At 35.4% G+C, this 15,912-nt stretch overlaps 1 protein-coding gene across 2 annotated transcripts in view; it reads right to left on the bottom strand.

Moving 5' to 3' along the window:
• Positions 1-511: 511 nt before the first annotated feature.
• Positions 512-15,912, bottom strand: part of XPOT (exportin for tRNA) — a 29,357-nt gene continuing 13,956 nt past the window's right edge. For both annotated transcript variants that reach the window (XM_065658265.1, XM_065658264.1), the window contains exons 9-25: positions 15,618-15,854; positions 15,253-15,291; positions 12,264-12,326; positions 11,155-11,279; positions 10,117-10,261; positions 9,841-9,960; positions 9,574-9,668; positions 8,694-8,763; positions 8,001-8,239; positions 7,211-7,496; positions 6,144-6,333; positions 4,809-4,925; positions 4,608-4,723; positions 4,067-4,114; positions 2,477-2,548; positions 1,531-1,587; positions 512-1,049 (exon numbers count right to left, since the gene is read on the bottom strand). In XM_065658265.1, the coding sequence (XP_065514337.1) occupies positions 1,023-1,049; positions 1,531-1,587; positions 2,477-2,548; positions 4,067-4,114; positions 4,608-4,723; positions 4,809-4,925; positions 6,144-6,333; positions 7,211-7,496; positions 8,001-8,239; positions 8,694-8,763; positions 9,574-9,668; positions 9,841-9,960; positions 10,117-10,261; positions 11,155-11,279; positions 12,264-12,326; positions 15,253-15,291; positions 15,618-15,854 (2,046 nt within the window). In that variant the 3' untranslated portion in view covers positions 512-1,022. The remainder of the gene's footprint in view (positions 1,050-1,530; positions 1,588-2,476; positions 2,549-4,066; positions 4,115-4,607; positions 4,724-4,808; positions 4,926-6,143; positions 6,334-7,210; positions 7,497-8,000; positions 8,240-8,693; positions 8,764-9,573; positions 9,669-9,840; positions 9,961-10,116; positions 10,262-11,154; positions 11,280-12,263; positions 12,327-15,252; positions 15,292-15,617; positions 15,855-15,912) is intronic.

Raw genomic sequence — 15,912 nt, 5'->3', positions numbered from 1 at the left:
AATATAGAAAAATGCTCATCTGAGTATGCTAGAGGCAAGTCAGCTCTTTGTTTCTGGAGAAAAGCATTAAAACCCTGTGCGTGGGACAATTCCTAGCTTACTCCTGCCCCTATGGAATAGCTATGAACGCTGTGAAGTCATGGAATTAAAAAAAAAAAGCAAAGAAACAAACTGACCAACTGATACATTTTGGGACAGAAGTAGCAACACTCCACTAAAATCTCTGCTTAGACCATTGACTCTACTGAAACACTGCAGTGAATCCAATTCTTTCTGCCAGCATCTTCCACATGCAAGACTGCAATACAATTTATTGTCTAAACATCAGAAAAAAATGCCATGTTCTGCTCAAATTTAACAGCCAGGAGGTTAAAGAATGCTGCAGCTTTTAAAGATTCAACCAAAATGATTCAAAGAGACTTAACATGTCACTGGATAAAATTTTATTTTGTTTTATAAAAAAGATAGAACCAGATGCTACTTTTAAATGAAATCATTTATTAAACCAATCTGTTTTATAGGAGGTATATATATATATTTTATCATTAAGACAACTTCAATGAAGTGACTATCTACAAGAATGACTTTGATTGTTTTATTTTCATGTCACCATACATGAACAAATGAATTTTGTCTTATGAAAACATTTTACTCGGTATCAAAAATGTACACATTTTAATAACCATTGCTATGGTCTGACGGGATTTTTACATTTAATTTCAAAAATAAGTGTCATTTCATTGCTGTATGTGTTACAGCATAAGCTTAAATCATCCTATACATAAAGGTTTGTGTAGGTATACAGATAATTTTTCACGTCACATACCTTCATGTTTGAGACACAAGTAGGGGATTTGCATTTCTCTTTTTTGTGAAAGGCTAAAATATGTACTGATGTGAGCACAAAGCAACATGTCTTAAAAACAAAACCAGTTTGAATGGCACAAGAGTTAGCGTTCTTATAAATTAACAACCAGGGTTCTGGATTATGGAAACAGGTACATGAGATTCCAGTACTTTCCTTAGGGCTTCGCTCTCTGGAAGAATACCTGTTAAAATTTATTAAAAAATAAAACCAACATTTTAAGACAAAGGAAATACAAGACATTGAATGGTTGAGGTGTAAGATAATTAGTTTGACAGAGCTCATTTTCTTGTTTAACATACTGGTTAACACATTAAGGTTCAAGGCTGTGACTTGTGCTATTTGATTAGACTCACACCCTTGAAAATGAAGCATTCTGACACATTCTCTGCAATCATAGCATCACTTTTTTGCTGTTTCAACTATTAAACATATCCCATGAGAATATCAAGCTATTGAGGAAATGTGACAACTTTACAGATGCAGGTTTGTTGTTGTTTGCTCTTTCTTTCAAAATAACTGCTTTTACTATTTAGAGATTCCTTATAGCTAAAACCTATTAAATAATTCAATATTTCAATTTTACTTCAGGTCACTATCACAAGTGAAATGTGTGACGAAGTTCAAATACAATTAAAAGCTATTTAAAGAAGAAAAGTCCTTACCTTTAAGTAATTTTTAAAAACTTTAGCATCAGGCTGCTGAAGTGCTTGACAGAATTCCTGTAAGAGAGAATAAAGAAATACTAAATAAAGCAACAAGACAACCTGAGATATGTTAAGAGAATATAGAATACACCTTGTATGTAAAGTCAGTGGTATTAGTTTGTATTTTCCCTAATGGGCAACCAAAGAAAAGCATGTCATGGATAAAAAATTGCAATAGGCTATGACAGGACAAGTGCATTCCAGGGTGAAAAACATTGGATTTTCAAATACAGGATATCACATTCACTTTTAGCTGAACAGACAGAAACAGGACTATCTACGAGGACTGCAATCAAGCAGATTCTAAACCTTGAACTTTTCCAGTAACTTTTGGTGGCTTTGAAATGAATACTTCAGAGGAACATTTACACTTCAGCATTATGTACACGCTAAGAGGCTCTAGACTACAGCAGAATGTCTGTCACTTGAAAAAGTTATAATCTTGGATCAGAAAACAATTGGGCACCAGCAAGAGATAACACACTTGCTCCTTGCAAATATTTAACGCCACTTCCAAGTTCTACAGTTAAAGTTTTATCACAGGTACAGTTGTCTCCTAATGCAGCAAACCCAATTACTATAGTATCCAAATTAGTTGCAATTAATTTGTCAGCGTTTATCTAACAATTTCTTCATGGCAATGCTTACCCATATGGCTAGCAATGCTTAATGTTGAGATAATGGTCAGGTGTAAAGTTTCACTTACACTACTCCAAAATAAGCACACAAAACACACATTTAATGTTGACATAATTTTTGACAGTAGAACCGGTGCTGTGGCTTAAGTTTCTGTAGTGTTCAATACAGCTTTTATCATCATACTTCCTATACATTCAACATTCTTCATTTTTCTTTTGAGTTATTACGCTAAGTATTCTGATACTCTTTCCTCAAGAATTCCTACCTGAATTATCTCAGGAGCTACTTGCAAAGAAGGCAAATACTCTTGCTGAAGATACTGAACGCACTCAGGACCCTAAAGAAAAGCAGTACACAATCTGTTCAAGTATATTTTCATACATACAGGAAGTCATAGCCCTATACTGTATGGTACAGAAGAGTTTGAAAACAGGTGGTATACTTGACTTTAACAGAGAAGTTGTGCACAACAAATACCAAATGCTCATGCTATTCTCAGCTGTTAGCAAATAGAAACACTTGTTAACCTTGGTTTTAAGGATTCTACTACAATTTGTTACATTTTGTTACATAACAGAAGAATGCACTGCAAGCTGCACTGAAACAAGAATTACGAGACAGCCAGTCAGTTCATAAAACATTATCTGTAAAAGTCAGTTAAGTAAGAAGGCCCCTAATTTCACTATCTGACATGTGAAAGCCAAAAAAAAAAAAAATCTGGCAATTAGTATCTGCCAACGGCTTTACCGTTCTACTCCCATCGTGAAATTTAGTAGCCAAGTACCCTTGAACATAGTGTTTTTCTTCTTGTAACATTGACTATGTGATTTGCAGTAGACTAAACAGTAATAAAATTGAACGTCCAAACCTTTGAGAGCAGCAGACAGATAGGTCTGTTTTGGTTAACACATTAGTTTGTTTTCTTTATCTGAATTTATCAGATACCTCACATCACAAGAGGGATTACTGTACACTGGCAGTATATAAACACAGTACATCTACCAGAGGAAAGTGAATCAACTTTATTAATTCAGGCATAAGTTATCCTAGAACTAGAACATGGTATATGGTTCACATGAGGGGAAAAGAAGATTTCAGACCATTTTCTTATAATTTTCTTATTTGTATCAGTAGTGTTAAAAGAAACAGTATTTGTAATAGGAAGTTATTTCATTTACCAAAGCTTGATTTCCTACAGATTTAGCTCTTAATTGCTTTCGGGGAAAAAGGAACAAACCCAAAAGCTCTCCTCAATTAAAACAATCTCTTCTCTGCCAGTTTATAAATAACTTCTTATGATTTTTGTATAGTTGTGACTTTTACTTGCATTTGACGGAAAAGTTAGCCAGCAAGTTAAAGGGTAGAACAGGAAACAGCAACACAAACGCAGACATTGTTTCGTTTCCCATTAAAAATGGAAATACACTATAGTGTTTTAGTCATTAGACAACGCAAAATTCATTTTTTTTCATAAATGTTTTTCAACCTAGTCTCCTACACATCGAAAGATACCTTTCGTTTTCACAGAAATACTCTATAGTACATCATTAATTGCTCATTTACATCAGTTTAAGTACTACACTGAAAAGTGGAAGAATGCCAATTGATTGATTAAACACAGTAACAATCAGCAAGCAGATTCTTCTCCTTAAGGAAGAGTCGGTATTTTGCAGTAAATTATCAAGGGGCAGAACTACTGGATCCCGTATCCCTACACAGCATTATAGTAATCCTATTATTTATATTAAAGTCAAGTAGCAATTCATCTTAGTAAGTATCTAATTTTTAGAAATTGATAAAAACACTGGAAAGAAACACGCAAGAGTTATCCCCTGCAAAGTATTATTAGGCTTACCCTTTTGAGATGAATTGTTTTTAACGTCACTGCACATTCTGATAAAGCCTGCAATGTAATACATAACATTAAGACTTCAATTAGTCTATTCGTTACCTATTTAAAGCCAAGGAACATAACAAGGCCAAAAACAAGGGCTAGTTTATGCCATTACTCTCTCATTTTCCCCTCACACAACAATAACAGCCTCAACCTTCCAATTTTTGTTTCACTCCAACTAGAAAAATTTGTCACAGCTGAACCCAAAATGAACTGAAGAAGAGCCACCTGTGTGCATTCACTTTCACTGAACATTACTTAATAAGGTCAATGTTTAATATGTAGATCTGCAATTCTCTAGCTTGATTTTGAGCAAAAGTGAACTACAGAATACAATACCACAATATTCAATAATTAATCATTCAGGTACCTCAATAAAAAACATAAGGGATTTTATTTGTGAGACAACGGTCTTTGATACCACATGGCCATTGCAGGTTTCTTAGATTGAATCTGTCCCACAAGAATGAAAGCAAAAAAAAAAAAAGTCCATAATACACACCAATACTGTCTGGGCATCTGCTAAGTCAAACGTTTGCTTCAAAGGTGCTAAGAAACATGCAGGAACGATGTGCTTGTAGACAAAGTCTGCAAAACCTACTGGGCCATCTTTACCTCCTGAGAAGAAAAATAACATTCCATGTTCTATTACTGCTTCATGGTTAGTAGCAGCTGCAAAGGAATTATGGGAAGACGGACCTACCCCAAAGCTCCACCAACTTAGAAAGAATAATAAAACAGGTCTTCTGTGCAATAGGATCTGGGTAATCCACCGCTCCTTGAATGACAGTGAACAACACACGCTCCACATTCTCTGCACCTTGAACACATTAAAATGAGCTTGTCATTTCAACTTGCAGCCTAAAATGTTTCAGTATTCTTACACTATTTTATATAAATACTGACCTGGAAGACATGCTTCAACTTCAAAATAGCTCTTTTTTGCACAAATCTCAAATATTTTTGGGAAGTTTCCCCTACGATGTAAGACAACTCTTATTTAGGTTACAATTGTTTGGTTGCTGTGTTTTTTGGTTTTATTTTTTTTTAAGTTTGGAAATTTTAATTGCTCTTCTGGCCTTTAATACACTCAAAGGTGAGAGGGTACTTTAACCTGCTTACAAATACAAGTTTTCTCATCTCTATCCAAACATAGAGGAGTTAATTAAAACTCAGCAGCACTGAAGTAGTTCAGTTATCTTCCAATATATGGAAAGATATTTTAATCACACTTCAAATTTATGTGCTGCATCTATACTTATCTCTGAATCCTTTAAAAATGTCTTGGCCCATCACAACTACCTAAGTGCCTCTCTCAAGAAAGCTCTCACTACTACTTAATGTCACCCTTTCCTTTCCCACAGGTATTACCATCATTTTAGGATGGGGGAACAAAGTCCAAGCTCCACCTCATCACCTTTAAAGCTTCAAGCCATTTGGATGGAATACAAACTGAGACAATTACTTAAGGAATCAAGCAACTGGACATTCGGCTTCAAATTCCTGCTATAAAAAGTATTATGTGCGTTTGGCAACTAAGGGTGAGGAAAACCTGGTAACTACATCTATAAGTTATATGATGCCTTCTACCATAGAAAACACGATCAGGTGATAGTAATATAATATTAGAGAAATATTAAGATATCCTTCAGAAAATGAACACCACAATGGATACTGGCAGCTGTGAGTGGTCTTGGCCAACAGTTTGAACGTTGCTATACATCGTTATATACTGTATGATCTCTGATTCACCAATCAAGTACAATGATGCATGAAGATCTATTTATATACCATTCCTTATAAACTCAGTGATCACACATAAGCTGAAAAGATCAATAGGAAGAATGCGCCTATTATAGCTAGATTCCACAAACCCAAATTCTTACACAACAGGTAAGCTGAATACTGTATTTATGCTAGTCCATTCTACCTTAACATAGTTAATAGTACTTGATAGGAACTAGGCTATTGATCTTAGTAGACAAAACATAGATGAGAATAACCATAGTACAATCCTTTGAGCAAGTGAACTACTTACCTTGATTAGCTATGACTTCACTCATTCCACTGCCAGTTACTGTCTGCAGAAAAGCAAAGTAACTCCTCCGTAGCATTTGTTTTTCTAAAGCAGCAGACTGGTCATTTTCTTCTGCTGGAAGGAGCAACACCTCAAAAATAGCATGAAGTAGTGGCATAAACATCTGTTGCAGAAAAGGTGAAACTTGTGCCTGTGGAGATTGGAAGAGGATATCAACTCAGTTACAGAAATTGAACATTTTGAAATTAGAATTTAAGGGCTTGTTACAATTCTCAGCTTTGATTCAGAGTCAGCATTTTCATGTACCAACTACTTATAACAAAGCGAGTCACATCAGGATCACCATGAGCATTACTGCATCTTGACTTACACGCCACTTATTTCAAGTCTTTTGCACAAAAATTTCTAGTCCTGCCTAGTCTCATCCTGACTAAGAACAGCAGCTTTTTCAGGATTTCTTATCCTTCTGTTCAGATAGACACTATTTCAAATTCCCCGAAATATGAAGGGAGGCTATTGCAAAGTCACTGTAGTTACAGAAAATGCATCTCTCAATGTTAAAACTGGCAGCAGGCCACCTTTTGTAGGACTTCTCTTTAAAGACTGCTTAAAAAAAGTTTTCCTGAGCTGAAATACTACTGGCATTACGGAATAAACTTGTGATTTGTGTCCCACTTGCAGTGAGAAATATATGTAAGGGCACTAAACTAGTTGAACACTTACAAACCGAAAAACTGAAGGTGTGTGCTCATACCCTAGAGTTCCATTAAGAGGCAACTCAGATAGTAATTTCTTAACACTTAAGCAAGGTTTTATCTTTAGTCTCCTCTTTACTGTACCTTGCAAGTATTCAAGGGGAGACTACTGAAGCTAGGATCTTTTGTTTTAACATATTGTCCAGCAACACACAACTGTGGTTAAAGACTATGTTTCCCAGTAGCAGCCTTAGAAATACACTTATTTATTAATTATGAGATAAGGTTCTGACACACAGCTGTTTTTCTGAAAACAGAAAAGAGGAGACATTGGCAACACTTTGACCCTGGAAAGCTTATGCAATACCATACCTTAAACTTGGCTGTTATTTGGTTTATAAGAGGAATGAATTCTTGAAGATCTTTTGCTTCGCAATCTTTAAGCATGTGTTCAGAGGCAGAAGGAATAAATGGAAGAACTTCTTCCTCTAGGCAAATAATCATGCGGTGAAGGAAAGTGCGGACACCACTTCTCAGAACTTCTTTTTGTAATGGACAACTGAGAGCTGGCAAAAATGTTTGTAAGCAGTCCAGATAAACCTCTGAGCAGCCACATTGTTTTACAGTTTGCTTATTGCTGAAAGCCTTGCTGGTTCGGCTGTAAAAGCAATACACCAAGGTATATATAAGCCCACGTTCCACTACAATGAAGAAACAACACTACCAAGAACAACATACGCTTTTTAAAACCCATGCACTAAACTAGAATGTTACATTTCATTAAATGGGAGCCAAACAGTGGAAGTAATTAATAGAACTATAGAATATGAAGTAGCTACACTTTGGTAGTTTTTGGAGAATTAATTCTAACAATTCACAAACAACATATGATTAGAATACCTCCACACAACTCTTTGATGAAGGGAATATATGCTGTTTTGTTAAAAACTTGCTCAATATTTTCTGTATCTACATCCATAGCAGCCTTTTCTAAGGGGACTAAACTCATAGTCTGGGCTACCATAAGAAATGCTACAACCACTGACGATTTTCTAGGTCAATAAAGCACAGGTAGAAACTCAGCCCCTCCTCCCAATAAATCCTTTATATTTCCCTTTTACTCAAACCAGAAACACACACACACTCGCTGTGCTGTACCTACCTAGCAAACCCAACGGCATGATTGAGGCAGTCAGCCAGTGCCATCTGTCTGTCCTCGTCTTGTGCCATCATGAGCTTTTCTAACAATACTTTGAACTTCTCCATCAGTGGAGTCAACAAATTCCTCATTAGAACCTGTTTTCTTTCTGCAGAGTATTCGCTGTTAACTATTAATACTCCAGCTGTTTCATAAATGAAAAGTTGATCATCACTGCTTAACAGAGCCTGGTAACCATTTTCCTAAAATGGAAGATAACAGGCATAATTCACTAAATGTCCTTTATCAAAGTTGCCTTCTCAAAGTTTAAAGATACTGCTCTTTAATAATGCTTAAGTAATTCTTTATAGTACATTTACAATAGTTTTATTCTCTTGCTACTAAAGTATTATAGAAGTGTCAAGTACAGGTGAAAACAGAGTCGAACAACTATTTTTATACAATTCAGACAGATAGTCTTATATATGCATACATATATATACACATATATAGCCTATGTTCCCAGAAATGCGCATAAGCAAGATTATTAAAATTAGGTACAAATTTAAACATGCAAGTGATCTCACACCAAAAAAGCAGGCCAATTATTTGTGTTTAAATGTTTGTGTGCTAAGCTTACAATTCAGTAAGTACTCAGGCACACCAATAAGTAAGTGCAAGCCTCATTTATTACAAAAACTTGCTGTAAATACTCACAGGAGGAGAAAGTTCCAGCAGGTCTTGTATTCTATTCAGAACATCTTCAATAAAGGGGTTCATTTGCTTACTGAAGTAAAACACAAGTACATAACACTATTTAGAAGCGTGTACATTTGCACAGGTTTCCTGGCATTTTATTTCAGTTGTAAAGCTAAACACTAAACTACCTTCTCAATATAGAACTCGCCTTTAAGTAGCATAACACTGTTGTAGGAAAAAAAATGGTTTATGGATACAGTGCTTGTTGTAGGCCAAACAGATACACAGCATAGTGGGAAATAAACATTTCTTTCTTTCCCTCATCTTTTTTTAAACAAGCATAAATAGCCTCACTCAGATGAGTGAAATATTTTCATTAACAGTTGAAAAATAGGACCCTTGTGAAATCTGAACCAGCCTAGAGCTGCTCCTGCCTCTACACTAAATACATTCCTGTGAAATAAGACCAACAGGACCAGACTGTCTGAAGGGCTCTAAGACACTAACTAAACTTCAGTTTAGTATCATTTCTGTAAATATTCGGATTTGGTCAGGGACTGGGAAGAGTTACTTTTGAGAGTCTCCAGACCCACTCACTCTCAGCTCTGCTCATTGAGAAAAACCAAGACAGACATCTCCATTTTTGACCAGTTTTAACATCTAATCAAAACAAGCTAGGCATATGTATTCCTGTACTTCATTCTGGGACACGTTTTTCCACTGCTACCATAGTATTACACAACAGCATAACCCTGCTAGAGCACTGTTTTGATATATTACTTTATTGCAGTCCTTTTGAAGTCCAGCCTGTTTCAATGACAACTGTGATGCAGTGAAGGGCTACATACATATGGTAAGTTCAGTGCAATTTGGATACATTTGTAACAGCTTTACTCACTTAAGAGACTTGACAAATCTGGAAAAGAGGTAAGCTGTTCGACTTCGTACTTTGGGACTTGTATGGCGAAGACCACGGTGATCTAAAAACGCCATCTGCAAATCAAGAAAGTATCTCAGTCTTAGAATCCGTAAATGAGAGGAAGGAGGAAGCTGATGACCCATCAATTTAAGAAACTCAGCTTCTTTAATGACTTCCAGAAAACAAAAAAATTTCCTAAGTCTAAAGAACTTATCTAGTCAAAAATGTAAATGAGATGAAACTTACTAGAACGGTTGGAATGTGCTGCGGTTCAACAGAAAAGAATTTTTCATATCTAACGACTGTTTCAAAGAATTCCAGGGTCACTGATGTATGTTGATAGGCACTAACACCAGAAGTCACCAGCTACAAATAAAAGCATTAGCAAGTTAGTATTTTAACCATTTATAACACCAAACTACAACGTAAGTGACATGCTGGTAATTAAGACGAGTCATTTGAACTGACATTTTCCAGTCTTTATTAGCATTTTTAAATAGCTCCCAAAAGACACATGCTTACCGTTCTCATCATGTCTTGTAAAGCTGTAGCTTTTGTAACATCACCAGAGAAGTGAGCACCATGAGATACAGGAAGAGCCTCAGCCAACATATACAGCAGCCTTATTGCTACTTCTACTTCCATGAATCGTGTAGTCTGCCAATTCCTAGAGAAAGAACACGAAGATCATGTTAGTCTGTAGCAGCTTTAAAAAAAAAAAAAAAAAAAAAATCATCAATCTCAACAGTTCTACCATATATTTTCTTTTGAACCTTCTTCAGATGCACAGCATAAAAAGAACAGATTTAAGCTAAGAAAAACACTATAAGACCTAGGCAGTATTTCAGGATGCTTCTGGAAGATTTTATCCACAAACACAGCACCTCTCCATCAGAGCACTTTCACCAGTTCCAACTTGAAAGCTACAGATTTCTTGAAGTGCTTATCAACATACAAAACCACCTACTATGATGTGTGGAAAAGCCATTCAGCTTCACTTAAAAAGAGAGCTCACCAAAGATCAAGGTACAAGGAAGCCACCAAAAATACTGGATTTCTATTTGTATACACATAACTGTCCTCCTAGTCAGGAAACTAGTAATAAGGTTTCTTTATTTACATGCATAGTTTCCAGGATTCGTTCTGCCCATTTTGTAAAAAAATACTTCACTTTTGTTTTTTTCCCCCTATCTAATCTTTGTTTTCTGATAGCAGTAATACATAAAATTATTTGCTGCATCTCATAAGCATTTCTTTGAAGTGTAAAGTGAACACCTGTCCAAATAGCCATTGCTGCATAGGTAAATGACACAAGATCAAGAAACATCTCTAGAAAAAAAAAATAGCTGACATTTAAGGTTACAAAAAACAGATTTTTCTTTCTAAGCAGCTGAGCAAAAGATTATCCGAAGTTGCATTTATTATGAAGTTGTAACAAGCTCATTCCATCATTTGGATTCACCTTTCTACATCATTTACGTTTGTTACAAACCCTGACAGTTACAAGAGACAAAAAAAAGCTAAGGAAATACTGTAAACAAGTTTAAAACCCCAACTTACTGAAGTGTAGTGTTAAAAACTCTGCGGACAGATGCCAACAGTAACTCTGGTGAGACCTGAGCAAGTCTGTCCAGCAATAGCTTCAACTGTTTTCTGTACTCCACAAACATTGCTTCATCTTCACCCTACAAAATATTTGTGTCAGTGAATTTTTTTGTTTAAATTAATCCACAGCCGTTTCAGATAATTACACCTAAATCAAAAACGTGTACATACAAGAACAGTATACCACGCTCAGAGAATTCAATAATTCTCACCCTATGCTCTTGCAAAATAACAGCAGGCTCCTGTTTTGGCTGGCTGTAAAATGTTGAGATCCACTGCAATCAGTCCAGAAACATATTAAAAAGGCTTTCCAAACTGAAAACTAGCCAAAAGTACAAGAAAGAGAACGCTCTTGGCAAAGCCTTATTGACCCGATTCTTGAAAACTGACTCACTCCTCAAAAGATTTTTTTTTCTTGGCATCCAGCTTAGTTTTAAAATTAAACTGACAGAAACATTTATGATGGACTACATAAAGTTTAAGTGAACCTTTTTAAGACTATAGCTCTCCAAAGGGCCTGGAGCAAAAGTCAGTCTGTCTAACATATTCAACCATTATTGCTGGCAGACAGAGATGTAAGCATGGGAGAAAAGTGAAATCAAAGACCTTCCACCCGCTTTAGCTTCTTTTTGCAGAGGTTTGATTATCTGAAGTAGGTCAAGCAGCATGTCAAAGAGTTTCACTACACAATGTTTCTCAAGTCTTTTTGCAAGACAGAAGTGATGTGCAGAAACGCGCAAACTCACACTGAACAAGCCAGCTCAACAGTTATGTTTAGCTAACAGCACAGCTGTATTTGCCTAGGAACAGTTCTGCACAAGTGCAGCCAGAAATATTCTGTTAACCAAACTGGCTTGAATATCCCTTTACTATGTTGTTTGTCCTATCCAGACATGCCCAGAGGTTAAAAAAGCTTTCCACACAGGAGAAAATTCAGCCTACAGACTTCTGCTTCCTACCTTCAAATCCTTAGTCTACAAAAAATAAGGATTTTAAAAGCACGAGCAAGTTTTACTACATGCAATTTAAGTTGCATTTGTCTGTTTATTCATGTAACACAATACCTCATTTTCAAAATTGTATTCTTCATCATACGTCAACTTCTTCATAACAGCCAACATGATTGCCTAGATAAAAACAGAACTGTGAGCATAGGAGCAGACAAGTGATAAGAAGCAAAAAGTTAAAATTCTACAGTAAACATTAAAGTGTTAAATATTTACAAATACTTTAAATCCCATTTGAATTTTATTTTTAGAGGTTTAACAGAAGTAACAGTCCAAATTAAAACAGATGGATTATATCCAAACAATACACAGATGCCATTCCAGATAAACAGCATAGACGACTTGGAGTTCTCAGTCTGACTGTATTATCTGGCTTTGTTTCCTGCATGTAATCTGTGCTGGTCGGTTCACAAGGAAAACAGTTAAGATGACTGAACTAGGCAGAGGAAGCTGAACAGGTTGTCCAAGATCCTATTTTAAAGGGGCAGGTCAGCTAACATTAACTTCTCTAATAGCTCAACATCCTCGAAAGTAACAGGTTAACAGGCTGAATTGGTTCAGCAAAGAATCCAAGAGTAAGAGCCAGGAGCAGCAAACGAGTAACAAAAGCAAAACCTTCCCTTTTCAGCAGCAGCAAGATGTTAGATCAGTTAAAGCACTGATGTGCAGTTTCACCTTAGTAGGGACTGTTGGCAAGTCCTAATATAGCAATAAAGATGATCTCATTTCTACTCAAGTCTCAAACTCAGGTTTTTAGAATTCTGATTTAATGCTTAAAATACAGGCAGTACACAATTCCATTCAGGCTTCCAGGACAGATGGAAATTGGATGACACACACTGCCAAAATAGTACTTAAAAATCTATTATATTTTAAGTTTGTTCTGGGGCACCTACAAAAATGTGTATTAAATTTAAATATACAAAATTGGCAGAAAGCTATTCTGAATAATTAAAACTGCATCAGAGGCAGATCATTTTTATATCTATGACACCAAAGTAGTCTAACAGAATATTAAGTAGCAACAAATAATGGGGCAGGACATACCCATCTACCTATTAGAAGGAATGAGTTCACTGAATATTAGAGAAGGTTCAGTAGAATTCTAACTGGTATTTAATCAGAATTACAGAGCACCTCATCTCCATATCTACTACCAGGTGAAAAAACAAACTTCTGTCCTTTTCTTTTCATATTGGTTAAATTCAGTATGAAACAGCTTTTATTGTAACTATAGCAATGCTGATGATACCAGCAAGATCTTGATTAGCATGTTGCAACTCTCTTCCAGTACTGGAGGTTCTAGATGTGGGTTGCCATAAATTTCAGACAAATAAACAACAAGAGAACAAGGGAAATTACAAACAAACACCAAATCTTTGACAAATGAATCATGATTGTATATTTTTCATTTTAAGTGCAAAATCTGAAGTTCTTTAACAGCAAAATGGTCCAATGAATTAAACCGAGGTTACTGAGGTCAAATTCTTGGTGATCTTGCAGAAATAGACACTAGTAATACTTTGAGGAAGAACATGGTCAAATAGCAAGAAAGTAATCAGGCTTCCTATTGACACCAAGTGACAGCATAATCTGTGAGAAGTCTCTGCTTCTCTGTAAGAAGTTATAATAAGGAGCTAAAATAATTGCAAAACATTAATGTGATATGGTTGTAGCCAGAAATGCTTAGAAACACCTGTCATTTTAAGAATTAAAAATGCTGATGCATAAAACCTTTGGACTTCAAAGGCACAATAAACAAGATTGCCTTTTTCTCCCATTCAAATAATGAACAGGTTTAGAGTGAGAATTTCTCAGGTGCAAAACTTTAAAGGAATGCTGCTAAGCACATAATTTAAAGCATAAGACAGACAATACTAAGATTTAGACTATTGCTGAATACTTAGTGTCCTCAGTTTAACAGAAATCCTCAAGAATTGCTCGGTAAAAATAATAAATAATCATAACACTAAGTTCTTTAGTATGAAAGCAAGTTTAACAAAATAACAGATTTGGGGACAATAACACATTCAAATTTTAAGTCTTAACTGCATTGCAGTAGTAATTTGGTTTGATCTAGTTATAAGAACAAGAGAGAGACGGTAACAAAAAGAAAAACATTCAGCGATGTTATCAAACTTCTCTTATTATGTTACCTAATCCAATTTAAACAGACATTAGACAAAGCCAGATCAAGATAATCTAGACCACAGTTATCCAAATTCAACTTTTCGTGTTAGAACGGGTACAGAATTCAGTTTTCTTTGTAAAGGAAAAGGAATCACAGATGTCAGCTGTATTAACTTAGAAAACAACTGCACCAATCTACCCCGTTCAACATCTAAATTGCTACATACACATTGGTGCAAAAGGGTATAGGGGAAATAAATGAAAAAAAGGACTGTGCTGAAAACAATTAAACAAGTTTACTACTTCCAAAACTGCACTTTAATAAACTTAATGCTTTATATATAAACTTAAGCTTATGTATAAACTCAAGCATATAAACTTTACACTTAATCTATAGTTTAATGTAGTGTTTAACATATAACTGCTCATCATTAAGTGCAACTTATATTTGAATGCAGCTTCCTTCATAAGTTTAACTTATGATACCACCAAGGGTTGAATTTTAAGACAACTCTCCCCATACTTCTTCCAATCCTTTGGAATTAGTTTTAATAAAAATATAAAGCTTCAGGAAAAAAAACCCTCTTACTCTGTCTGAATTTAAGATCATTCTATCAACAGTACAGACTGTACAGGAGCTTACCAACATATGCTCAAGGGTCGCTTGGAAAGACCAGCTCTAAAATAGCTTTTATCTTCATACACAATTCAATATAGGTTTACTATTTAAAGAAACAGCTGTAGTTACTTAGAAGATGGAACATACTGTCCTAACTTTTAAGTCTTCCCTAGTAATTGTTGTCACATGCATATTTTAAGGCATATAAAGAAAACATGATTTGTTTCAGCAAAATGAAAGATTCTGATCCAATGTGTTCTTGAAAAAAAGAATCCCTAGTAAAAAGAAAATACTTACCTCTACATTAGCTTTTTGTTGGTCTGAAAGTGCAGAAAGCTGTAAAATAAATTTCAAGTGTTATTTTTCATATAGTAACTCTTTTATAACTGTCTAAAAGGAAAAGCCAGGTTTGCATTTTTAAGTCATGTGATTTGCAAGCCTTCTTTCCTCTTAATGCAATATTTACCCCAATCCCTTCAGATTTCTAAAGAGCACTGTAGAAATAGCACCACCACAGCCATTAAAGATACTCAATGCTAATTAGTCAAAAAGCTATTTTTGCAAGTCAGCTTGCACATAGTATGAGATTCATATATTCCCACAAAAATCAAACTAAATCATATGTCAAAAAGTGATGTTAAATTGAAGTCAGACATATTTACTTGTTTCAGGATGTGAAGGTAGTCATAACAAAAGCCAATGATATTAGATGAGATGTCGTCATCTTCGTGAATTAGCAGTTGCAACATTAGGGCCACTTTTGCTTCAATAGCTTGCAGAGTGTCCTGAGCACTCTTCATATCACCATTTTTTATCAGTTTTGTCCAACTAGCTATTAACGCTTGCCCCATCCCATTGACCAGCTTTGAAAATCTGGCCAGAAAATCCACATCATCTTCCTGCAAGACAAGACATCAGATTAAAAACATAAGCATGAGCTCATGCTTACATGGCATG

Source organism: Caloenas nicobarica, chromosome 1 (genome assembly GCF_036013445.1).
Source record: "Caloenas nicobarica isolate bCalNic1 chromosome 1, bCalNic1.hap1, whole genome shotgun sequence".
NCBI lineage: Eukaryota > Metazoa > Chordata > Aves > Columbiformes > Columbidae > Caloenas > Caloenas nicobarica.
The sequence above is the reverse complement of the archived record's forward strand: the minus strand, read 5'-3'. Positions and strand labels throughout refer to the sequence as shown.